Source organism: Suricata suricatta, chromosome 8, assembly GCF_006229205.1.
Source record: "Suricata suricatta isolate VVHF042 chromosome 8, meerkat_22Aug2017_6uvM2_HiC, whole genome shotgun sequence".
Classification (NCBI taxonomy): domain Eukaryota; kingdom Metazoa; phylum Chordata; class Mammalia; order Carnivora; family Herpestidae; genus Suricata; species Suricata suricatta.
In genome coordinates this window covers 126,162,720-126,188,071 of record NC_043707.1, presented here as the reverse complement: position 1 = coordinate 126,188,071, position 25,352 = coordinate 126,162,720, and the positions used below count along the sequence as shown (strand labels likewise).

The following is a 25,352-nucleotide window of genomic DNA, read 5'->3' as shown; positions in this document are numbered from 1 at the left end:
GGGGGGGGGGGGCGCTGCTGAGAGCAGGGCTAGGACAGAAAAAACGGGAGTCGGGGAGCAGGGAGGACACTCGGGAAAGGAAAGGGTGCTGGGCTCAGGGCTGACACAAGCAATAAGGCGCCACGGGAGGGTGTTAGGGCAGGGGCGAGGGCTGCAGATGGGCAGTGCCGGGGGCATGGGGGTGGGTGTCCTCACAGGCCGAATGGCGCGCCAGTTCTATGACCTGCCCCAGGGATCACTCAGAGGGGCTGTGCCTCTGCGGCTCTCACCAGGTGCCGGCTGTAGGAGGAGCTGGCGCACTGCTGGGTGACACCCATGCAGAAGCAGGGCAGGCAGCCGTCGGGGTTGCTGGCGCTCAGGTAGAAGTGGTGGGGCCGGCAGTGACTGCAGGTGAGGCCCTCCACCTGGGCCTGTGAGGGCGAGCCGAAGGGAGGGCGTGGGGAGACTGGCTGGGCCTCTTGTACCTCCAGTGGCCTTTGAGGCCAGCCTCCCAGCCACTTCCGGCGCAACCCCTGCACTGAGGCCCGGCTCCTGTCAGATGTGGCCTGATTTCCCACCAGGCCCTGGGCAGCGGGGCAGAGACGGGCCCTCAGGAGAAGGGGCGGGGCTCAGGGACAGCTCCAAGGGTGCAGGGAGAGGGAATGCAACAGCCACGGCTGTGATTTAGAGCCTCAGAGAGGGCAGGGTCAGGACTAACCTTGCAATGGCACTGGCCAGCAGCATCACACTGACTGCTGATGCTGCCCTTGGGGTCACAGCCACATCCAATCGGCTCTGGCAGTTGGCCGTCTCCTGAGGTGGAGGGAAGTCACAGCTGGAACCCCAAAGCCACCTCCATGCACCCTCATTTCCACCACCCTCTGGCCATCTAACTCACCACCAGAGAGGGGGGAATGTTTACTTCTGAACACCTACCATACTTAGGCATTATAGGCATTCATAGCAGCCCTCTGGAGTGGGTGGGCTTTTTACTAGATCCATTTTACAGATCAAGAAACAGGCTCAGAAAGGGAAAGTGACTTGCTGCAAGTCAAAGGACAAAGGCCCTGTCCTAGCTCCACTCCTTGGGAGTCAGGGTAGCTGGACCCCAAAAGTCTCCCCAACCCTACTCACTTTGGCATGGCTGGCCTTGGCTGGGGTTGCCATAGTAACCTGGAGCACACCTGGGGAGAAAGCAGTAGAAGAAGGGAGGGCAGAAGCACAGAATCCAGGAGAGCCTGCTGTGAGCCCAGGACTGTGCTGGGGGCCCTGTATCCAACTCAGACTGGAACCAGACCTCACAGTGTTGGAAGGAATCAGCTTAATTCACCCATTTCTCAGATAGGGAAACAGGTGGGGGAAGAGCAGGGACTAGGCCACAGAGTCCGTGAGTTAGCACCATCAGGCCTTGAGCCCAGGACCTTTAGCAAGAATGAGGGGTTTTCGGGGCACCTGCGTGGCTCAGTCGGTTGAGTGTACAACTTCAGCTCAGGTCATGATCTCATAGTTTGTGGGTTCGAGCCCCACGTTGGGCTCTGTGCTGACAGCTCAGAGCCTATGGCCTGCTTCAGATTCTTTGTCTCCCCCTCTCTCTGCCCCTTGCCCGCTCATGCTCTGTCTCTCCCTCTCTCTCTCAAAAATAAACATTAAAAAATTAATAACAACAACAAAAAAGAATGAGGGGTTGTCTGGGAATTCACCGGCCTGGCGTTGGGGGCGGGTGGGGGGGGGCTGCAGGCCTAGATCTCTCAGGGAGGAGAGCTGGTCATCTCCTGGGGGACCTGTGTAAGGGGAGAGTGGGGGCTTCCGGGGCAGCCCCTCCTGCGCCCTCCCCACCCTCCGCCTCACCTCTCACAGTGACGCCCGCTATGGCCTGGGGAGCACGCATCACAGGTGGGGTGGCCGTCTGTGTCCAGAAAGCAAGTATGGGTGGCCCTGACAGTGGTGGGGGGGCAAACAACGAGAAGGTCAGCAGCCCTTCCTTGAGGACCAGGGCAGAGGGAGAGGAAGGGAGGGCATGTGAAGCCTGTGCCAGGCGCCAGGCTAAGGGTTCTCAGTCACCTCTCGCACAAGTGGCCAAGGTGGGGGTGTACTGTCATCCCCATTTCACAGATGGGGAAGCTGAGGCCCAGAGAGGGAAGCGTATCTTATACAGAGTGACACACTGAGGAAGCAGCAAGGCCAGGATCTAACCACTGCCTCTCAAGAGGGTCTGGGAAGAGGGGATTTTGGAAGGAGGCAGTGGACGTTTCAGGAAAGGGCAGGCACAGGCAGGAACTGGACGCACTGGCCACTAGCGGGGGCTCCGTAGCAAGGGCACGGCTGGCAGTCCTGTGGTGTCCCCTGTTGGGCGTCCCCATAGTATCCTGGTTGGCACCGCTCACACTGAGGGCCCTCCGTGTGGTGCTGGCAGCCCTAGAGAGGCAGAGAGTGGGCTGAGGCTGAGCCCCTGGAGGCCATGGATCCAGCCCTGAGGAAGGTAGGAAGGAGGGTGGGACTCACCTGGCAGGCACCTGTTTCGGGCTCGCAGATCTCTGTGTGGCCATGGCAGCTGCAACGTTCACAGGTGCCCAGGTAGAGTCCGCTGGGCATGCGTGTGTAGCCTGTGTCACAGTCCTGGGGGCAAGAGGGAGGCAGTGGGAGGGCATCCCATCCAGGGCGGTGCCCACTGAGTGGTGGTGGGGCTGGGGTGGCCCTGGCGAGGAAGGGGGAACCAAAAGGGGAGGAGCCAGGAAGCACCAAGAAAGCAACTGGCGGCTGGGTGGGTGGGGCCTGGCACTCACCTGGCAGGATGGGCCACGGTAGCCGGGTGGGCAGGTACACTGCTCTACCTCCAGTGCGGGGTCCTGGCCGGTGTTCTCGGGCACAGCCACATCCATGCTGATGCCAGAGACCCTGGGAATGACAAGACCCACCATGAATGAGCACACCCTCTGCACCAGGCGGGCCTGGAGTCCCGAGTGTGATCGTGCTGGTTAGGTCGTCAATCCTCCCGGCAGCCCTGCTGTTGATGCTGCTGAGGCCCCGTCTGGATCCCGGGCTGGGCGTCTGCCCCCAGCTGCTGCAAGAGCTGTGGAGAATGGCTTATCCCTGCAACCTTCTCCAGAGAATGAGCCTTCTTTTCCTGACCACCCTGCCCCCCGGGGTGACCAGTGACGGATGGACCTAGGGTACGAAAGCCCCTTTGCCCCAAGGCAGAATGACCCTGCAGAGCTCCCTGCGGGCTGAGGCTGAGGCTAGCTGGCATCTAAAACCACTTCCTTGCCTGGCCACTTCCCTTCCTTCATCCGTCTGTCCTTCCCTCTCCCTCCCTCCCAGATTTTCACTGTGAATTATGTGCACCCCAATCTCTATCTCAGGCTTTGCGTCTAGGGAACCCAACCTAAGACAGGCCCCCTGAGTCACTGTTATAACCTCCATTTTACAGATGGGGAAAATGAGGCACAAAAGGCCACCCAGCCTTTTGTGCGGTTGAGTTGGCCCCTCTGTCCTCCCGCGTTGGCCCCTGACACCTGCTCTCAGCTGGCCGCTGGCTGAAGGACGCCTGGATCAGGAGGGTGTCGATGCCCGCCAGTGCCATCAGCAGGTGTTCCCGTGTGGCCGGCTGCCCATCGGGCCGTTGCCAGGCTTGCTGCCAAGGAAAGGACACGTGTGCTGCAAGCTCTGACATCCTGGATGGCGCTCCCCCACCCCCACCCCACGCCAGGCCCCAGGGAGTGCTGCTCACCTCCCGGAAGGGCACAGTGAAGGTGCTGGGCTGGCCGGGGCTGGGCTCCTGGGAAGTGTGATGCTCTAAGACAATGCCATTGCCCTGCAGCACCACCATCGGCTGCCCGTGCAAAGGCGTGGAGCCAGGCTGGGGCCGCTGGGTCACCGTGAAGCGCAGCTCTCCTCCATAGGAGGTCACCTGGGACACAGGCCGGACGGGTGCTCAGCTGAGGCCCCACAGTCCCGACACACCCCTGCTCCAGCCGCGTCCTCCACCATTCCTCCCAAGGCACCAGGACATTTTTGTTTCCGAGCCTAGGAGTCCTGCTGCTTTTCCTCTTCCCACCTCCCCCCACCTTGTCCCCGCGAAAGCCTGCAGGGAGGCTCCAGAAGTAGGGTCCGGAGAGGAGGTTGTGGAAGGAGGAGAAGGCCAGTTCCCCGGGCGCGGGTGATGAGATGCCCTCGCTGGTGGTGTGGGTGCCCGCGGCGTTGGTCAGGCTGAACTGAGCGGGCTCCTCGGAAGCCCCGTGCACCTGGGAGCAGGAGAGGAGGCCGGAAGGGGAGCTGAGATCTGGGACTGGCACGTGGTCCCCCCTGGGCTCAGGGGTGCCCACTGTCTCCCTCCCCAGCGGCCCCGCGTAGGTACCTGGGCGCGGCTCCAGGAGGAGCTGGTGCACTGGCGGCTGACGCCCATGCAGAAGCACTTGAGGCAGCCATCAGGGTTGCGGGCACTCAGGTGGAAAGAGCCGGCGACACACTCATTGCACAGACGCCCCACCACGTTGTTCTGCAGGCACAGAGCTGGGAGCTGCAGGATGGCCCCCAGGAGGGGCTGCCTGGAGCTTCCAGCCTAACCAGCCCACACTCTAGATGGGGCCCCGGGGCCGGGAGAGCCGCGGAAAGAGCACAGGTAAGCAAGGCTGCCACAGCGTGAGCAGTAAGTCCCAATTAATGGGAATGTATGCCACCAGTCTTTTTTCCCTTTTCTTTCTGGGTGCTGGGGGCTCACAAATACATTCAGGTTTGGAAGATAGCAACTTAGTTAAAATAGTCACTGCTACTATTTATGGAGGGTTTCATGCACTGTGCTAGTTCCTGTTCAACCATCATCTCCTTTCATCCTTCTAGTACCTTGAGAAGCATGTGATACCTTCACGTATCACATGAGGAAACAGAGGCTCAGATGTGGGAAATGATTTACACAAGGTCGCTCAGCTTGCTAATCTACCCTGGGACTTAAGATCAGAAGTGCTTCACTCCAAAGTTTGTCCACTTCCTCCTTCTACTGACACTTGATTCTCCCAGTCTTAATGAAAATAATTTCCCTCCCCTGAGCCTCCATTTGCTCATCTGTAATTGGGGATGCTAACACCCATATGGTCATGTCAGTGTGAGAATGCAAAAGCAAAGGTACAACGCAGATACAACAGTCGCATGAAGAAGGACTGGCAAAGCTTCTGGGACTTGAACCCAGGTCACCTGGCTCCCCAGCTAAGGCTCCTTCCCGATGCCAGGCCACCTCTCATGAGGGGACGACTAGTCAGCCAGGCCCATCAGCCTCTGGCTAGGCCACCACCCACCAGCCAAGGAGCCTTGGAAGAGACGGAGCCTCCTTCTCCCCCCGCCCCCGCAGCTGCGTGCCCGCCGAGTCCCTGGGCGGGGGAGGGGAGGGCATGCGTACCTTACAGCGGCAGGCCTCCCCGGAGGTCCCCACGCTGCCGCGTTCATCACAGCGCACGATCTCCTGGTCTGGAAGCGCAAAGTGGGTGTTGGCAAGGCGGGTGGGAATGGGGTGGACGCAGTCTGGCCAGACAGGTGACAGAGTGGGACGCCTCCCCAGGGAGGTGGGGTTTGGGCTGGGCTCCAGGACGGGAGCCTGGCGGGCAGCCTGGGGAAGTGCCAGGCGGGGCGGTGGCCGGGATACTCACTGCTGGGCCTGCATTTCCCGCCGGGCTGGATGGGGTTGCCTTCATACCCAGGGGCGCAGCTGGTGGAGAAAGGGAGGGTCCTCGGTGGTACTTCCTTGCCACCCCGCCCCGTACCCTCGGCCCACCCCCTGCCCCATCCCGGTCGCCTCTCCCTCACCTCTCACAGCGGCGGCCAGTGTAGCCTGGGGCGCATGCATCACACGTGGCTTGACCGTCCGTGTCCAGGAAGCAGGTGTCTGAGAATCTGTGGGTGGCCAGCGGCAGGACATGGGGCAGGGCCGCGATGAGGGGCAGGGATTCACACTCCCACCCAAGGAAAGGACCGCTGCCCGCATGGCACAGTGTGCTGTGAGACGTGGTGTCATCCCTCTGCCCATCATTCCTCTGCTCCTCTGTTCTTTTTTTTTTTTTAGATTTAAAAATTTTTTTATTTTTAGGTGATTTCTACACCTAACACGGGGCTTGAACTTACAACCCTCGGGTCGAGAGTCACACGCTCTACCGACTGAGCCAGCTAGGCACCCCTGTCCACCTATTCTTGATCTGCAGCCTCATAGAAAGACAGACGGGCCCATAATACAGGGAGGGAGGCTGAGGCCCAGAGAGGTCAAGGGGCATGGGAGAAATTCAGTGATGAGGTGAGGATTTGAACCCGGGTATCCCACCTCCTCGCCCAGAGCCTGCTGTATTGCCCATCCCCCACGCCCACCCTATCTGCCCCGCCGCGAGCTGGGTCTGACCTGCGGGAGGCGTCAATGTACGGGCACGGGCAGGGGCGGCAGGCAGTGGCCGTGGCCTTTGTGGCGTCCCCAAAGAAGCCAGCCTTGCACTTGTTGCACTGGGGCCCCTCTGTGTTGTGCTGGCAGTTCTGGGAGGAGGGGGAGGGGGGATTCAGGTTCTGCTGAGCAGTCCCTCTGCCCCACACCACACTCCGAGGTGGCCCTCTGAGGCTGGCCTGGCCTCCTCCACCGTGCTGGATCTACTCCACAGCTGTGTAGACAGACAGGAGAGAGTCCAGCCGCATCCTGATGGGGAGCCCATCGCTCCACACGGGCAGCCTGTCCCATAGGAGGTTCTAAACGCCTGCTTTATACTGACCTAAACCCACCTGCCTCTTCTAATCTGCACCCACTGGCTATTTCAACCCTCTGGAATCTGTTTCTTCCATCTTACGGGGCTCTTGAGGAATTTGAAGATAGGAGCTTCAGCCTTGTCTTCTCTCAGCTCCCAAATCCCAGCCCCCTCCATTATTTCTTAGAAATACATATGATTTCCAGACTTCTTCCCCTGAAGGCTGCCCTGCTAAGGACAATCTTTAACACAGTACTCTCCAGGAATGCTCTGACCCAGGTGGAAGAGAGTAGGACTTTCACCTCCCTTATCTGGACATTTTATCTCTGTTAATGCAACCAGAGGTTATGATAGTTTATCTAGCAGTCCTGACAGTCATTCTAGAGGCTCATGCTAAGCTGGCTGCACAAAGAGGCTTCGGCCTGGGCCTCCCACTCATCTATGCCCCTAGATCCTCACCGGCATCCAAGTGCCAACTGGCACCACTCACCAGGCAGTGGCCATACACGGGGTCACAAGAGCTGGCATGCCCATTGCAGCTGCAGCCAGAGCAGGTGCCCAGGTAGGGCCCACCAGGCACCCGCGTGAAATGGGCATCACAGCTCTCGCAGGATAAGCCAGAATAGCCAATGGGGCATCTGTGGGGGCAGGACCAAGAGAGTGGTTACAGGAACCGTGAGGCCCTGCTGTTTCTCCCTTCTGCTGGCTGGGGACTGCCGGGTCAGACACCTGCACTCCTCCACGCTGTGGGCCCGGCCGTGGCTGGTGGCGTGGGTGACAGTGGTATCCATGGCAATGTCACTCAGTCCCACGCTGGCCATCTTGGCGTTGTACACTGTTTGGATGAGGACAGCCTCCAGGCTCTGCAACACTTGCAGCATCTCAGCCCGCTGCACTGGCCGGCCGGACTCATGGACCCAGTGCTCCTGGATATGATCAGGCGCCACGCATTAGCCCCTGCCCAGCCTGTGGCCCCTTCACCCCCACCCCCGAGAGCTCAGGCACCGCCTACCTCCGAGAACTGAACCTGTCGCTGGTTCAGTGTGCCGGGCTGGGTGGACACGTGCCCTCGGGAGAGAAGGCGATATCCAGCCCCCACAAGGACCACGTCCGGCCGCTGCACTGGCTCCAGCATGCCACGTGCCAGCTCGTAGCGCACCTTGTAGCGTAGGGAGCCGCCGTAGGAGTCCACCTGGTGGGTACAGGGCTGGTCAGGGCAGGGAAGCTGGGGGTACCCCTGATGCCTGCTGTGTGTCCGGTCGTCCCTTCCTCCTCCCCTCTGCGTCTAGCACTCACTGTAGGCCTGGCACAGAGCTGGGCACAGGGAGGCAGAGCTGGGTGGGACTTGGTGTTGCCTTTGGGAAGTTCAGTCTCGTGTGAGGGGCAGAATAAAAGGAGCCCTTTCTAAAGGCTGTGTCAGCGTGCCTTCTAACCTGAGCATGGTGGGCAGATACCCTGCCCTGAATGAACGAGCTGCTGCCCACCTCTCCCCCAGAGCGGAGTCTGTCCTGCTGCCTACTGGCTTCAGAGGGAGCCGAGCCCGGGCAGATTGTGGGCACCCGAGGGGGGCTGGGCCCTTTCTCCATCCAGAGCAGCAGACCAGTCCCTCACCTTGTTGCCCAAGAACTGCTTGGGCAGAGCCCAGAAAGAGTCGTGCACCAGGAAGCGTCGAGACAGGTCGACCAGCTGGAGCTCCTGCAGAGCGGTGTCGATCTGCAGCTGGGTGGAGGAGAGGGGTGGCGTGCCGGGCTGCGCGGGCATGGTCACATTCACACCTGCGGGCAGCAGGGGGAGGGCTGAGGGCCGCGGCACAGGCCTGCCGGAGATATCCACCTATAAAGGTGGTTAGCCAGAAAGATGGGACAGTTCTGGGAGAAATCTGATTTAAAGAGAACTTTAGTCTCTTTTGCCAAGTTTATGTATTAATTTTTGTTTTTAAATTTTTTTTTGACATTTATTATTGAGAAACAGAGAGAGACAGCATGAGCATGGGAAGGGGAAGAGAGAGGAGAGGACACAGAATCTGAAGCAGGCTCCAGGCTCTGAGCTGCCAGCACAGAGTCCGATGCGGGGCTCGAACCCATGAGTGGTGAGATCATGAAATGAGCTGAAGTCGTATGCTTAACTGGCTGAGCCAACCAGGCACCCCTCTTTCTCCAAGTTTTAAAAAAAATTTAAAAAAGAAAATTTATTTTTTTCCCTACAGTTTTGGAGCAGTGTTTCCTAAAGCATGCTCTGGGGAAAGTCAAGGCTAAAGAATGAGGACTGGGAACCACGGGGTCAGAAAAAAGGTCAAGGGGATTCTTTGTAGCAGCCCTTCTCAGAGCCTTTTTTGAGGACAGATCCATGGACTATCAGGGTTGGAACGGCCCTCAGGGGGGCAGTAGAGAGCTACATGGGGCTGCAGAACAGGTGCCAAGTCCTGGTTCTACCACCCTCCCCAGATGTGGGAGTTTGAAAAAAGGCCTCAGTTTCCTTATCTGTAAAATGGACATAATACTGATTTGCTTCATAAGGTTATTAGGAAGAGAAACTGAGCAAATTGCTATGAAATGCTTAGAGTGTGGCGCAAAAGAAGTGCTCAAAAACAATTTGTTGTTGTTACTATTATGACGGGTCATCTAGTCCAACCGCCCCCCAACACACACACACACACACACACACACACACACACAGAGGAGTTCTCTCTACAGCATCTCTAGGGCAGCACCAACTATCCAGAGAGAAATTTCTGTGAGGATAGAAATGTTCTATACTAGTACTCTCCAATATGGTAGCCACTAGCCATATGTGGCTACTGGGCACTTGAAATGTGGCTAGTGCAGATAAGAAAGTGAGTTAATTAATTTTAATTTAAAGAGGCACATGTCACCAGTGACTACCACATTGAGCAGCTCTAAGGGATGGGGGGCTCATTATCTCCAAAGGCAGTCCCTCCCAACCCTGGACAGTTTTGACTCTTAGAAATTCCTTCCTTGTGCTAAGTCTTCATCTGCTGGCAGTTACTTCTCCCCTTGATCGTAAATCTAATCCCTGTAACCATTGACACATCCAGATCCTCATCTGCAAAATGACCATACATAGCCCCCGAGACCAGGCCACATCCCCCCAGGCCTGCCCTCCTCCCTCCCTTCCAGGGATGTTTTCAGGCCTCCTGCCTCTGAGTCACCATCCACACACCGGCCGCCTGCTCACTCCGGAGTCCCCGCCCACCCTGATCATTCTGATTCCAGTCAGGCCTGGGTTCCAGTTCTCCTCTAACCAGCTGTATGTGAGCCTGGAGAGGCCCCACAGTCTCTTTGGGACCTCAGCGTCTTTTCCTTAAGAGGGCAAGGACAGCCCCAACCATGCCGGTGCCGGTGGCTGTCCGATGACTGTGCCAAGCCACCGCACTGACCGAGTGCTTGCCATGTAGGCAGTTAAGCCCCCTCCTTGCATTTAATCCTTGGTGAGGCAGACAATGCTGTGGGAAGCAGTCTGATGTCAGGCAGTAGACAAGGGCTGGGACTTGAACCCAGGTCCGTGTGATTTCTGGGCCCAAGCCATCCAGCCTCTCAGAGCCAGAGAGAACGCAGGCCAACTGCCTTCCTACCGTTATGTGTGGGAAAACAGGCCTAGAGAAGCCAAAGTCACACAGACAATAACTGGTGCCACTGGAGGGCAGCCCCAGGCTAAGAAGATGCCAAAGCCTGTCTCTTCTGCTCTGGGGACACCAGCACCTCTTGGTCTCTTGGGATGAGGATGAGGATGGTGACGACATCAGGGACTCTGTACGGGGCACTTACCATGGACTGAGCACTATTCTGAGTGACTTATCTGTATTAACCTGTTAAGTAAGTCCTTACAGCAACACGGTAGGTACTTCTTACTTTATCCCCATTTTGTAGATGGGAACATTGAGACACTAGACAGCAACTTGACCAAGGGCACGCAGGCATAGGGGAGTATCAGAACTTAAACAAAGAATCTGGCCCCAGAGCCCATCCACTCCATAACCCAAAGCAGGCAGACGTCAAGTGCGGATTTGGTTCTTCCTAAAACATCTGTTTTCCCTCAAGTGCTGTTCTTACAGGGCTCAGCCTTTCTGCAGAGACCCCGTGCCCCTCCATGAACCCTGCCACATCGGCCCGCACACGCTGTGCTCCCAGATCTGCCCCCCTGCCCCCCCAAGCCCACCACCGCGCCTGCCCACCTGCCCGCCCACCTGCCCGCCCACCAACTCACCCTTGAAGTCATTGGGCCGGTCAAAGCGGAGCCGGATCTGGTCTCGGAAGCGGTGGCTGCTCTGGCAAATGCTGGTGACCCCAAAGCAGAAGCAGGGCAGGCAGGAGGCACTGGGCTCCAGGTAGAAGTGCCCGTCAGGGCAGGGTCCTGCAGGGTGGCACGGGAATGGGCCGCGGCCGGTCACGAACCGGCAGCCCTGCCTCCACCGCCACCCCAGGGCCCATGGGCCTGCTAGCCATACCTCGCTTTGGAACGAGCTCCAGGACCCCATCAGGAATGCCAAACACCATGCCCTGGGCATTCATGGCCTCACAGGTGTAGGCACCCTGGTCTGCCTCCTTCACGTCGCGGATGGTCAGTGTGCTCTGGCCGCCTTCGCTGGTCACTGTCACCCTGGAGGGCCCCAAGACCGAGGTGGGGTCAGGCCAGGGCCGCCAGCCCAGCATCCCCCACACGTCCAGCCCCTGCCCCGGCTCAGAGCCATACCTGGGATGAGAGGGGATGTGGCCCCAGTTAAGCCTCCAGTTGATGACGGGGGTGGGGACGCCGATGGCCACACATGTGAAGGTCACTGTCTGGCCCCGGGAAGCCTGGATGGACTCCTGGGGAGGAGTCACCACCTTCGGGGGCACTGGGGAGACCGGAGCGTGAGTGAGGGGTATGAAGGGCAAAGGGAGGAGGAGCAGTGCGGGGGAGGACAGCGGGGCTGGGGCTGTGGGCAGTGGGTGCTAGAACGGGCTCCAGCCCAGGGCTGGCGGCTCACCCTCTCCCCCCCCCCCCCCCCCCCCCCCCCCCCCCCCCCCCCCCCCCGCCCCCTGCCCCTGCTCACTGCAGCCAAACTCATCGCTGCGGTCGGGACAGTCGCTCTCCCCGTCACAGTGGAAGCTGGCCGGGACGCAGGTGCTCGTGGAGACGCAGCGGAATTGCGTGGGCTTGCACTCATCCTCGGGGCGCTTGGCAGCTACGGGGAGGAGCCAGGCTTTGTGGCAGGCACTGGCCCCGGGGGGAGGGGGGGAACCACTCCCACCCCCTGCCTGCCCACCTTCGTCTGGTGTCCCTAGGGTCACTCCCTCATCTCACCCTCGAGACACATAGCTGCCCTGACACTGCCCGCTGTCACCAGTCAGCCATCAAATGGCTCATCACATACCCTGTCCCCACCACTCACTCCACCCGCGCTCCCTAAAATGGAAATATACCTGGCACGTTAGAGTCATTCGGCTCCTCCCACATCCAGCCACCCTCAGAAGCACAAGACCTCTGTCCAAGGCACAGGCAAAGTGGCCGGTATCCCTAGACACCCGGTAAGGCCTGATGCAGTCCTCTCGTTCGGAAAGGCCTGGCAAGGGGCCCTGCCACAGCCTGAACCTCACTGCTCTGACCCCTCTGACCGGCCCGGGATGGCCGGCCCCTGACCTGGGGGCAGCCACCTATAGACTGGCCAGAGGCCTGGAGTCAGTCTGGCACTGGGGCTGGGCCCTGGCCAGGCATCTCTGGTAGGCGGTGACTGATGTTCTTCCTCAGGGAGACTGACCTTAAGACAGACACACGGATGGGGACAGAGAAGGCAGAGTGGCGTAGGAGAGGAGGCCACACATCTGCAGAGGAGGGAGTGAGAGAAGGCCAGGAGGCAGCCATCTACTGGCCACCTTGGGGTTTCCATCCCAACACTCTCTGAGCCCCCAAGGCCTCTTCGCTTTCAGTGTCTCTGTTCTGGGCTCTGCCAACAAGGCCTCGGTCTCCTCTGACTTTTCCCCAGATGAGAAGGGCTTTTCAACTAAAGCCCTCAAATGCTTCTCTTTCCCAAGGGGCTGTCTCGTCAGGCAAGCTTTGAGCCACAGGAAGGACACCCTAAAAAGCACATGCTGCCACTTCTCTACGGCGCGGACTATGGGGCAGGGAAGGTGGAGGAATGCAGGGAGGAGCTGACCAGCGAACAGGACAGTAGGAATGTCCACATGTGACCCGAGATCGCAGAGAAATGGTTTAAAGATTATCATCAATCTCAGACTAACAATCTCTAGCAGGACAGGATGCTCTGACCTCCCTGACAGGATGTTTGTCTCTCCAACCTCACCCATTAACTGTTGTAACGTCCTTAACATCGACTAGATGGATGGATGTCAGCTGGGTGGATGGGCAACGGTCCGGGGGTTGGTAGGACAGATGGATGAGAGAAAGGAAGGATGTTGGGTTGACGGGCAGACAGGTAGATGAAGAGCTATTCAGACAGACAGCCGACGGACAGATAGTTGGGGGAACGGATGGACCGATGAACCACGAAGGGATGGCTGAATGGGGAGAGGACAGAGAACTGGGCAGATAGACGTCCAAAAAGCTCAGAACTAGCTCTACGTGAAAACCCCCCACACTTGTGGGGGAAAGGCTTTCACTCCCACATCCACTAAGAGTCCAATCACTAGGGGACATTGGGGGACAAGCCCTCTCAGTCACTTGTCTTGACCTATACCCAAGCGTGAATAACCAAGAGAAGATTAATGGTAATGAAGTAAAGAAAAGAAACAAGGAGACATTAGCCACAGGCAGTCTGGCCACAGCGTCCCTATAAAGTTCAGCTCTGAGCCAAGACCCCTCACTGCTGGGGTAAGAGAGAGAGAGACCCTCCAGTCTGTCCCCGCTCAGCCAGGGAGAGCAATGCGAATAGGGCCCGGATGGACCCCAGGACACTCACGGCAGTTGGCCTCATCGGTGTGGTCTTTACAGTCAAAGTCACCATCACAGTGCCACAGCTTGAGGGCACAGTGCCCATCTCCGCAGGCAAACTCATTGGGCTCACAGGGAGGTGGGGGACCTGGGGGACCAGGCTGGGTTCAGCCAGCGGCCCTCCGCCAGCCAGTCCCCCTGAGCCCCATGCCCCGGGTTCTCACCGCAGTTCAGCTCGTCGCTGCCATTCTCGCAGTCCTCCTGCCCATCACACAGGTAGTCTTTGGGGATGCACTGCCCGCTGGGGCACATGGCCTCATGGAGCCCGCAGGGCACAGGCCTGTCTGGACTGGGGAGCAGAGGCTGTGGAGCAGGGGTGCCTGGCACCTGCTGCACGGTGGTCGCCTCCAGCGAGGGCACTAACGGTGGTGTCTCCACCAGAGTGGGGGACACGGAGCTGACCTCTGGGACCTCCTCTTCCTCTGTGGACAGAGCCCTCCTGGTGTTGGCGCAGTCCTCAACCCTGGCCCCCACACTGTCCAGGCCGTCCCCGTACCTCCCTGCCATTCATGGTGCCCCCACCCTTCCTTTATCCCTGCCTACCTCCCTCACGGCCCCCGGCTGACACGGAGGCCCCGGGGGTACCCTGGCCCTGCCCGGTATCTGCAGGCCACTTGTGGCCCCAGCCGGCCCCTCACCACAATTGAGCTCATCAGACATGTCCCTGCAGTCAGGCCTCCGGTCACAGCGGTACTCCAGGGCCACACACTCGTTGTGGCTGTGACAGGCAAACTCGGCCTCGGTGCAGACTCTTGAGACCTGGGGCACTGTGGGGGTTGGAGGGCGTCAGAGGGGCACAGGGGTGGGGGGGCGGAGGATGTCATCAGCAGTGTGGGCATTGTGTGGCTGGCAGCGGGCTTCAGTGCCCTGCGTCAGGCTGCTTGGTGTCCGGCGGACTTGAGTGAGGCAAAGGAGCTCGTGGCAGACATGTCACAGCACACCCGGGACATGGGACAGGCAGCAGTGGCCTCACCCGTTCCTTCCATAAACCCCACACACAGTTAACAAGCCACACGCATGCAACCACCGCATCACACGCATGCAGGCCACAGCCTGGCCCAGTGAGGACGGAGGGGAAGGGCAGAGAGGGCGGCCTGTGGGCCATGCCCTGCCATCTCGCCCTAATCCTTCCTTCTCCTCCGTCCATGAATGTCTCCAGGTACCTGGTTGGGCCTAGGTCTGGCTTACACTCTCACCTGGTGTCACTGCGGCCGCCACAGCGGCCAGAGGGGGCGGGGGTGTCTGTGCTGGAAAGGAAGGTGTGATCAGCACCGTCCCATTGGGGACCTGGGAGCTGTGGGCTGCAGGACCGAGCTGGGCCCATCCCACCATCCCTGACCAGGGAGGCTCACTGAAAAGTGGGGAGGGGAGGGCTGGGTCCCTATGCAGCTTCAGGTCTGGGCCTGGGGAAGGCCAGCAGAGCAAACTTGACTTTTGGGTGTGCGCTTCGGCGTTTTACATGCAGAATGACAGAGGTGATGGCTACACTGTCTTTTCCCGATGTGGCCACCCCGTGATAGGGAAAGAGCTCGTTCAGTTCTGGGTTCCCTGACTCCGGATGGTGATGGCGCTAAGAAACGGAGGCTGTGGAGGAATGAATGGGGCCCGTCTGGCTTGGAGAAGCCAAGACTCAGGGGGTCAAAGGAGGACACTGGAGGTAGGGGGTGCCGTGCAAAGACGTCTGAGCCGACCGAGAGCTCAAAGGCCAGGACTCTGCGTCCAATAGCTGTGAGCCTGGGGAGCAGTTTCTCGTTCTCTCTGAGCCTCGAGTGCTCATCTCATGTCATCCGAGTTCTGGCAAGGCTGGCACAGACATGGGGCTTCGTGAAGGTTCTGGCTTTCCCACCAACGCCTATATGAATGGGACAGCCGCTTGTCCCTTCTGGGCCTCATCCCCTCGGCTCTAAAATAGGAGGGATTTCTACTTCATAGGAAGTATGAAGGCTGAATGGAGGCTGGATGCAAGTCCTACTGAGCGCCCAGCACCCAGTCAGCTTTCAGGAAACGTTTGTTGGTTATTATTTAAAGGCAAACGTGTTTGGATCTTAAAGTTCGATGTGGAGAATGGAATTATTACCTATTGTCAGTGTACAGAGGTCAAGAGAGAGAGAGCGAGCGAGGGAGAGCAGAGATTAAATCTAATTGAGAATATGTAAGAGGAAACAGATAATACTTAACCCAAGCCAGGACAGTGCAAAGACTGATGGGGCAGATCAGGGAGTGAGCTCCCTGTCCCTAGTGGCTAAAAGAGCCCATGGAGGGGACACTGGAAGAAACGAAGAAGTACCCTTGGGTCCCAGGACGGGCCTACCTGTGCCCAGGCGCCGGAACTGGAATCCCTGGGGAGAGGTGATGTAGGAGGCGACAGAGCCGCTAGAGATGACGGTGTGCAGCACGTCCTGAATCTGAGCCCCGTCCGCATTCCCTTCGGAGCCCACGTCCAGCTCCACGAAGACCCAGCCGTCCAGCTCCCTGGGGGTACGGAGGGTGCAGGGGAGCAGGATGAAGAAGATGCCTGCAGCCCCCACTCCTCCGTCTGCCCCCTGCCCGAACCTCAGGCCTGATCACCTGACACGGCCTGCTCCTGCACAGCCTGGACCCCAAGTGGTCTAAGGTCTAAACTGTCTCTCCAAATCCCTGAACTTCCACCAACTGAGATCCACCCCATTAGGCCTCTCTTACTTCCCCTCCTTGTCACCCCCCACCAGGTCATCCCCACACCCCTTACCAGCCCCCCAGGGGCCCCTTCTCACTTGATGAACACCACACTGACAACCTGGTCTCCAGGAATCTTCAAGTACTCCGACTCCAGCTGGAGAGTGACAGCCGCGTCAGCCTCCAGATACCTTCACCCCATCCCAGTCCTGCCCCCCACCCTTGGGGGGCGCCCAAGCCCCTGCGCCTCACCGTGTCCACCAGGGCCTCAGATACTTCCCGGAACTCCTCAGAGCCTGCATCCTCTAGCCGAGGGCTGTAGTGGATGGATCGAGTGAAGTTTACCAGGGCCCGGAAATACACTGCCGAGAGGAGTGGGGTATCACCAGGAGGGGCCCGGACTGGCACCTGGTGGCCTCAGGTAGCTGGGCCAGAGGGTGGAGACACGGGGGTGGTCTCCAGCGGCCTCTGGCCCAGGCTGCCGCCCGTGTGCCCCCAGCCGGGCCCAGCACTGCCCTCATGAGCACCTGTCAGTGACTCTGGCAGGCCTGCCCAGGGTCAAAGCCGAGGCCCCAGCGTAAGTGAGAGGCCTCAACCAACAGGAAGTAGCCTGACGCAGAAAGTAAGTGACAGTGCAGAAGAGACCCCAGTGGCACAGAGGAAGTCTGGACAAGAAGAACTGTCTTCCAGCGGAGGCTGGCCTGGCACAGCGGTCACCCACGAGGGACCGAGACATGCTTCCCGCTCCTTCCCGGCTGGTTCTTGTCATCCCTCAGGGCTCTCAGCTCGGCCATCACCTCCTCCAAGAAGACCTCTTGAACCACCCTCTACCTTCCAACCCCGGCTGGGTGAGAGACCCCTTCTCCGGACCCCCAGCCCCTCCATCAGAACACCTTCCAGCCCGCATTGCATCGATCCTGCCTGGTCACACGGGGACTAGAGAGCATCACGTGACAACCAGGGGCTCGCGGTCAGCCACACCACAAGCACCGACCTTGCCTCTGAGCTTGTTTCCTCCTCAGTCAAATGAGGATATTAATTACATTTACCACACTGGCTGTAGGGAAGAAATGACATCACGCACCATCTCCCCACCCACGGAGTCACGGCACCTGGCACAGAGCCAGTGCTGGAGAATCAGAAGCTGCTGTCACCTTCTCTCCCCCCAAAATAAACCTGATGAGAGAGCAACCTGGATCTCAATCACCTCTGTGTCCCCAGAGTTAGTGCTTGGCACAACTGTTCTTAGGGACCTGCTATACACAAGACGTTTTATATACATTAAATCTCATAACGTTCATGAGTTCAACCCATAGCATAGGCCTATGATACGCACAGACTAGTGTGCACACTTGGACACACAAACTGTTTCCACAGCACCTATTATGAACAAGATTTTTAAAAAATGTTTATTTATTTTGAGAGAGAGGGAGTGTGAGCAGAGGAGGGGCAGAGAGAGAGGGAGGCAGAGAATCCCAAGCTGGCTCTGTGCCCTCAGTGCGGAGCCTGACACAGGGCTCGATCCCACAAACCAGGAGATTATGAACCTGAGCCAAAATCAAGAGTCAGACACTTAACCAACTGAGCCACCCAGGTACCCTGTACAAGATTTTTAATGTATTAAATTTTAGAATATTCATGAACTTAGGTATTAATTCTAAATGCCAAGTTAATGAGTTTCAAGTGAGTTTAAATATGTATAGCTGTTTAGAACAGATCCTGGCACATAGTAGGTGCCTTTTAAATGACAGATACGTATCAGATTGGTGTGAGTCTACACATACAGCTGTTTCTTAAGCACCTACCATATACAAGATATCTTATACCCACTAAATCTCATGTTTGTGAGTTCGTTTAGAAGTTATAAACACAAGTCAATACAAGCTGCAAGCGAGTCTCACACAAACGTGTGTGCGCTACTTAGAATAAGAATAAAGCCTGGCGCAGAGTAGATACTGAACCAATGATGGCTGAATCAATCCACATCATATGCTTCTGATACACACAAACTAGTGTGTACACGCACACACACACACACACACACGAGCGCGCACACAGTTTCTTGAGCGTGTGTTATATACAAGATTTTTAATGCATGAAATCTTATAATGTCCATGAACTTAGGTGTTAATTATAAGGGCCAAGTTAATGAGTTACAAATTAGTTTAAATATGTAAGTGCTTAGAACAGAGCTCGACACATAGGTACAATACAACGTGAGTTATTACTGTATGAGAGGCAGTGTGGCTTGGTGGTTAAAGCTTAGCTTCTGGAGTAAAATTGTCACGTACAGGCCTGTGACCTCGTGCAAGACTACAAGGCCTGTCCTCCTTGCACCTCACTCTCGGGCCCACAGGTGTACTCCCCGCCCCCTAGCAAGAATGCTCTCCCTCTGCGACTTGGGCTAAGCAAGCCCTGTGGGGTCAGGGTGGGGTGTGCGGCAAGGGGCAGGAGTGTGCTCCAACACGGAGAGAGGGTGCTTGTGACTGCGGTGCTGCCCTGGGCTGGGCTGGGCTCCTGGGTACCCGGGTGGGTGGGGCTCTGTGGGTCCGCGTGTGGAGGCCGTAGGCTCAGCCACAGAGGCCCCTTGTGAGCAGGCACAGAGGCCCATTGAGAGTCCCTCAGCCCAGCCCCTGGCCTCAGCCCCATGGCCCAGCGCAGGCGAGGAGGCCGGGCCTCTGCGCAGGAATGTGCCCGTTCCTGGGGGAGGGGGCCGGGGCACCACAAAGCCCCTTTCTCCTAGGCCCTGGGAAGGGCTCGGACCCTCCCGCCTGACCCCACCCCCGCCTTCTCCAAGACCAGGGGTGGGTCAGGGTGAGCTCCCTCCCTCTTTCACCCTGAACTGCCTCCCTGCGGCCAGAGCCTGAGGGTTCAGACAGAAGGTAAAGCCTGGTCAGTTCTAGGAACGAGCCCCTAGAGCTGAGTGACCGAAGCGGTCTCGGGGTGAGTGTGCCTTCTGGGTGCCTGGCCCTGCCAGCCTTCTCCCTCCTGGCCCTCATTCGGACCCCATCCAGACAGCAGGCATGGAGCCAGAGGCTGGAGGGGCAGGGGGCCCGGAACTGGCTGCACCAGGTGGGGGTGAGGAATGCACACCTGACCACCCCCAGCCCCGAAACACACTCTCTCACCAACTCCCTGCTCAGTGGAATGCCGCCACACACACCCAGGCCCTTTAGCCGCCCCCCCCACCCCCTACCCATTGTGTTTAGACCTGGAGGCCCAGAGGGGGCCTGGCTGTGTCCTGGGCAGGGGCCGGCCAGACCCCTACTCTTAAAAAAAAAATGCCTCTGAGCCTCACGTGTGACAAAGTGCAGGCTGAGGAGGAGGAGGAGAGAAAGAAAGGACAGCAGGGAGAGAGCATGGGGAGGGAGGTGGTGGGAGCCGCCCCAGGCTGCCTGGCCTCACTCACTGGGAGGAGACTCCTCATCAGCCACAGGAGGGTGGCCTGGCCTGGGGCCCGCAGAGCAGAGCCACAGTGAGAGAGGCCAGGAGGGACGGAGCCTGCAAGAGAGGTGGAGAGAACCACAGGGAGAGATGAAGACATGAAGAGACAGAGAAGCAGAGAAAGCGGGGGAAGGATGAGAGCAAGAGTGAGACCGAGGCAGAAGGGAGAGAGGGAAAGAGGGAGAGAGAGATACAGAATGAGACAGGATGACGCACAGGTGAGGCAGATACAAAGAGGAGAGAGACAGCCCATGGGGGGGTGGGGCGGGGGGGGGGGAGCAGGAGACGTGGAGACAGGTGTCCAAGCAGGCCAGACCAGACAAGAGTGGGAAACAGAAAGACGGGTCAGAAGATGAAAAGAAACTGGGTGAGGGGAGGAGGGCAGGGGTTCCAGGGAGGAGACACAGTCAGGGGGCTGTCTGCCAGGTTGGGGTGCCAGCACACAAGAGGGGAGGTGATGGGGCAGGGCTGGGGCAGAGCGTGCAGGAGCCACAGCCCTGCGTGAGGGAAGGGGCGAGGTGGGGAAGGCCATCTCAGGGGCTAGGATCCAGGGTATGGGGCTGGGGCAAGGGGTGTGGCCAGATGTGGCCCCACCTTGGTCAGAATGGCCCTTGCTACCCAGCTCAGGGAAGGCACTACGCTTGGGCAAGGCTGAAGTGGGCAAACTGAGAGGGTGGGAGACATACTTGCTGCCCCCAGGATTCAGATTCAGCCCAGCTGCCTGGACCTGCCCCAAGGGCAGTGGGCCAGCGCCAGGGCTGGGCCTGGGGGGTCTGAGGCCCTGTGTCTTCCCACGGAGAGGCCCCACTCACAAGCCCAGGTCCTTCCAGCTGCTGCTCCCAGCTCCCTACCTCTGACCCCTCGTGGCCTCACAGCTGCATCTCACAGGGGGAAGGGGGCTGGCCAAGACTCCTCAGAGAGGGCAGAGCTGCCGCAGGGGACAGCCCCAGGGGACGGGCCATCGGTGTTCCCCCATGGACAGTATGGACCGGACCAGGGCCTCAGCAGACAGGCCTGGCTTGGCAAGAGGCGGCTTTCAGGGAGGCCTCAGCACAGGCCATTCTAGGGTGTGGGCTGTGTGCACAGGCCCCGCCCAGCTCCCAAGCATCCTGCAGCTCTGGAAAGACCTCCATGTGGGAAAGCTGCAGGCTGGCTCTGAGTCAAGGTGCTGGGAGGTTACGGTCAGGACCAGGACACCTAGGGGCCAATCCTTCGGTCAGCACTTTGGCAGGTAGGGCATTCCCTCTGGCATTTGCACCAGTCACAAAGGGAGGCGACCCCACCCCCCCCCCGCAGAGGTGCAGAGCCTCTGGATGCAGAGTGGATGCCGTGCATCCACTGGATGCAGTGTGGCCACCCGGTGGTCCACTGGAGCTGAGCTCCATCCTTGGCCCAGACCGCACAGTGCTCAGCACTGGCTTCAGATAAGGCAGCAGGAACCATATGGAAGCTTCTGGGCCTTGTGACTGGGTAGTGCCTTCTCTACCCAGAACCCTGGGGTGCAAGGAGGCAGGGACTGGGTCCCAGCGCTGGCCTGGCCCTGGCTCCACTGTGCATGAGCGCTGATAGGGCGAGCAGCTGCTGGAGGCCTGGTTCTCCACAGAGCCCAGCCCTCTTCCCCAACCCAGGAGCCCCTGGCTTCCCAGGAGGTGACCCAACCTCAAGGCACAGTCCCACCCAGGTCCAGGGTGAGGCCACTTCTACCCACTGCCAGCTCTACTCGAATGTTCTGTGCCACAGAGCGCCTCTACTTGCCTACCTCTGCCCGGGGTCCCCAGCTCAACACCCCCAAGGAGGGATCTAGGGAGGGACTCCACAGCTGAGCTGCGCTGGGAGACGGGAATTTTGCTATTCTCGGCACCTGTTACAAGTGGGCGCTTCCTGCCTGGTGCGCTAAGCCCTGTCCCTGTGGCAGACAACCACAAAGCCTGGCCATCCCCAACCTTGCAGGGACCTGCCAACCAGCCACACAACTGTTGCCCAGCACGACAGGTCGACAAAGCCCTTGACGCCCCCCACCCCCGCCCCCCGCCCAGAGATGGAACCTCTGCGGTGGGGAAGACCTTGCCCAGGGGGCACGATGGGGGCCCTCAGCCACTTACCCATCTGAAAGTCCCCGCTGCCTGGTTCCCCGCTACCCAGGCCGTCTGCAAGCAGAAGAGAGATTTATGCAGCAACGAGTATCCGTTCAGTACCTATGGGGGTGTCGGGCACTGTGTGGGGCACCTGGCACACCATGCAGAAGGTCATAGAAGCACAGAGCGGTTGCCTGGGGACGCCGGCCTGTAAAAGTCAGCTTGGAAGCCTCCATCAGAGAGGGTGTGGACCAAGGCTGCACAGTGCGGGGACTGGATGGTTCGGTCCGTCCTGGGGTGGAAGGGGCCCTGTCACACAGGCCCCCAGATGGGGCCAGGAGGAGGCATGGGAGGTAGGGGCAGCGGGAACTGTCCTCTGCCGTGCCTCGTCTCCCAGCTTCCTGGAGTCCCAGTTCTTCTGTGCTGTGGGGACACAGCAGGGGCAGAGGAGCAGCCCCTGCCTCAGGGTCACACGGGTTCGAAGTCTTGGGGTCACTGGGACCAGGGCTGAGGATGCACACAGCTCTTAGCCCATCTCTTGAGGCACTCCCTTGGGCAAGCTTTGCGGGGCCTCTTTAGGGGCCGGTGGGAAGAGCCCTGACTCCCCCCCCCCGACCTCCGCCACTTGCTACCACCAGAACCTTCTGCTCACCTCCAGAGGCATCGTCAGCCAGCAAGTCTTCGTCATCAGAGATGTCTGAGTAGCTCCTGCCCGCCCGGTCCACCGTGACTGTCTCCTCATCCTCAGGCAGAGATAGGCCATCATATGCCCGCAGCCCGTGAGTCACCTGCGGGAGATCACACGGCCGACCGTCACATTCTCCAGCCCCCACCATGCAAAGGACCCCTCCCCTCACTTCAAGGGGGACCCAGAGTCCTACCCCAAGGCCCTGTAGTGGTTAAGTCAGATGTGGTTTGGCTGTGAGGGTCAGGCTGGGGCTGAGCTACGCCTTTTGACTCAGTTTTGCCAAAGAAAGTTCCATTCGCCGCTGGGGGCCTTAGGGCCCAGCCCTGCACATTCACTGAGTCTGAATGAATCCTCAAACAGATGACAAAGTTAAAAATCACTTTGGTAAGTGATGACTGCCTCCTCCTTTGGAGAAGGCAAGCAAGGGTCATCAGGGACATGCGGTAGTAGACAGGGGGACACAGACAGGGAAAGGGTGAGCTGGGCCAGCAAAGATGGGGGACAGAGGCAGAAGGAAGCATGGACGGGGGGCAGAGGCAGAAATCAGGTGTGAGTCCACTGACGCGGCTGGCTGTGAGAGCCGCCCCCTAGGAGGCCATCTCAACCTCCTCTCTCTGCCTTAGCCTGGCTTCCCAAAGCTCCAAGCCACCGGGGACACATTCCAGCCATGTTGGAGAGCCAGCTCTGGCATTTGTGGCCACACCGACAAGCTCATCTGTGCACGCAGCCGAGTGAGTGGAGCCCAGCAGCTGGGCTGAACGGGGGCAGGACAGGCGTGGTGTCAACTCTGGGTGACCTCAGACTGATGCTGAGCCCAGCACAAGCTCTACCTCAAGCTCCCATTCCACAGAGGGCCTGCTGGGACCCTGCACCCTGCAGGCTAGAGCAGCAGGGCCCTAGCACCTGCCTTTCTCAGGTCGGGCTAGGGGCAGCGAATGCCTCTTTCCTCTTAGACAAGATGGAGATGTCGCCAAAGAAGTTTTATCAGATAGCAAAGAGGAAAAATAAACCCGGAGGAGCCCAAGGAAACCCCAGAGCCCTGAGCACAAGCGTGCATGGATTTGCAGGGGCCCCGTAATGCATGTCCAGCCCCAGATGGCCTGGCATGAGAGTCTCGGGCCCTTTCTGGCCTCAGCCCTCTCTGGGGAGCCCAGTCCAGCCAGAAGGAAATGGTCTCACTTTTGAAAACCAAACCCAGCTTTCACCGGCTAGACAAGGTGATGGTAGCAGGAGAGAGGCCCAAGGAGGAGAAGAAAAACAAAGAGACAGCCAGTCTTTCTCCCTCCCTACCCTCCCCCCCCCAGCTTTACTCAGCTCATGTCCTGGAGCCCTTGGCCTTTTCTCACACTAGTCCCTCTGCTGGAATGCCCTTCCTTGCTTCGTTTATCTGGCTAAGTCACCCTCCACAATTCAGGTAACCGTCACCTCCTCCAACTGCTCAGTAAGAAAAGGGAGCAAATTACTGATATTCACAGCAACACAGATGAAACAGTCACAGGATGAGCAGAAGAGGCCAGGCACAAAAGACTACATACCGTGTGACCCCATTTATATGAAACTCAAGGGAGGAACATTCTAATCTACAGTCCCAGAAATGTCACTAGTTGCCCAGGACCGGGGGTGGGGTGGGCTGATGGGGAAGAGACACAAGGGAAATTTTTGGAGTGACAGTTCCCTGGGTATACACATCTTATCTTTATTTAATGGTACACTTAGAATGGGTACATTTTACTGTATGTAAGTTATATCTCAATAAAGATGACTAAAAAGAAAATCTCAATCAAATAAAATAATTTAAAGAGGAAAGAAAATCTCCTCTGGGAGACTTTCTCCTGACTCCTGCCCTTTCCAGTCACCTCTGTCCCCAGGCTGGGTTCTGGGTGCTTCTGGGCTCACACTGTAATCATCTGTATCTCCATTGGAATGAAGGCAGGGACGGTGATTAATTCATTTCTACCTTCTCAGCAGCCCATGTTCAATAACTATCTGAATGAATGAATGAATGAATGAATGGTCAAAAATGGCATCACCTATGCATTCTAGCTGCTTCCTGAACTTGACTTGCTTTGGAGGTATCATCTGGCTCCACGCGGTCTATCTGCGGTCTCCCTGCCTAGGCGGAGAGCTTCCTTCTAGACTGGTTGCCATTTGGTCACCTTCATGCCTGCGGTGCTGCGAAGCCTAGTATAAGGTGCACGTTGCCCACACCTTACTCTCTGCCACGGCCTAATGCCCCTTCCCCTCCAATCCACGGGCAAACACCTCCTCCTGTTCCGTTTTCTTCCCTGTCCTCTCTCTAGACAAATGCCCATCCCTGCCCTAGGTGGCCAGAAGACCTCTGGGCCATGCCCACAGGGTCTGTATCCAGGAGTGAGCTTTAGAATCTCCAGGAGTTGGTGAGAAATTCAGATTCCTGGGTCCCTTCTGACCCAGGTGGGAGGGATGGATTGGCATGTGCTCAGAGAACTCTAGCACTCGCTGGCTAAGAACCACAAGATCAGTCCGTGAGAGCGGTTCTCCCTCCTTCCCTGGCTGTGGGGTGAAGGTCATGTTCCCACCAGGTGGGAGACGGATCCAGAGCTGGCCTTGACTGACTTAAGGAGAGTGCGAGGCTAAGGCTGGCATAGAGGCATAGACACTGGGCAGAAAAGGTTGGGGTAGGGGATGGCCCAGTGGCACAGTGGATAACATGTCGGACTACAGATCAGAAAAGGTTAGAGGGGCAGGTTTGGATCCTTCCCACTCGGGGAGGGCTTTTTTCTGTCTTTGCCACACCCTCCCCCTTCCCATGCAAACCAGCCCATGGGGGTGGGGGCATGCACGGGGCACAGAGCTTCCCAGCATCCCCTAGACACT

General features: G+C 58.4%; 1 protein-coding gene across 1 annotated transcript in view; it reads right to left on the bottom strand.

Moving 5' to 3' along the window:
• HSPG2 (heparan sulfate proteoglycan 2) overlaps positions 1–24,658 on the bottom strand; it is a 66,916-nt gene extending 42,258 nt beyond the window's left edge. Inside the window, 32 exon segments of the mRNA XM_029945880.1 lie at positions 217–410; positions 698–792; positions 1,114–1,163; positions 1,828–1,914; positions 2,267–2,394; positions 2,482–2,595; positions 2,763–2,874; positions 3,492–3,610; positions 3,707–3,886; positions 4,044–4,220; positions 4,334–4,474; positions 5,369–5,436; positions 5,616–5,674; positions 5,773–5,859; positions 6,356–6,483; positions 7,177–7,324; positions 7,416–7,612; positions 7,699–7,878; positions 8,298–8,461; positions 10,911–11,057; positions 11,152–11,303; positions 11,397–11,541; positions 11,740–11,871; positions 13,603–13,722; positions 13,799–14,056; positions 14,273–14,401; positions 15,946–16,106; positions 16,388–16,446; positions 16,542–16,651; positions 21,836–21,880; positions 22,461–22,596; positions 24,653–24,658. Coding sequence (XP_029801740.1) covers positions 217–410; positions 698–792; positions 1,114–1,163; positions 1,828–1,914; positions 2,267–2,394; positions 2,482–2,595; positions 2,763–2,874; positions 3,492–3,610; positions 3,707–3,886; positions 4,044–4,220; positions 4,334–4,474; positions 5,369–5,436; positions 5,616–5,674; positions 5,773–5,859; positions 6,356–6,483; positions 7,177–7,324; positions 7,416–7,612; positions 7,699–7,878; positions 8,298–8,461; positions 10,911–11,057; positions 11,152–11,303; positions 11,397–11,541; positions 11,740–11,871; positions 13,603–13,722; positions 13,799–14,056; positions 14,273–14,401; positions 15,946–16,106; positions 16,388–16,446; positions 16,542–16,651; positions 21,836–21,880; positions 22,461–22,596; positions 24,653–24,658 — 4,028 coding nt within the window.
• Between the last annotated feature and the right edge of the window lie 694 nt (positions 24,659–25,352).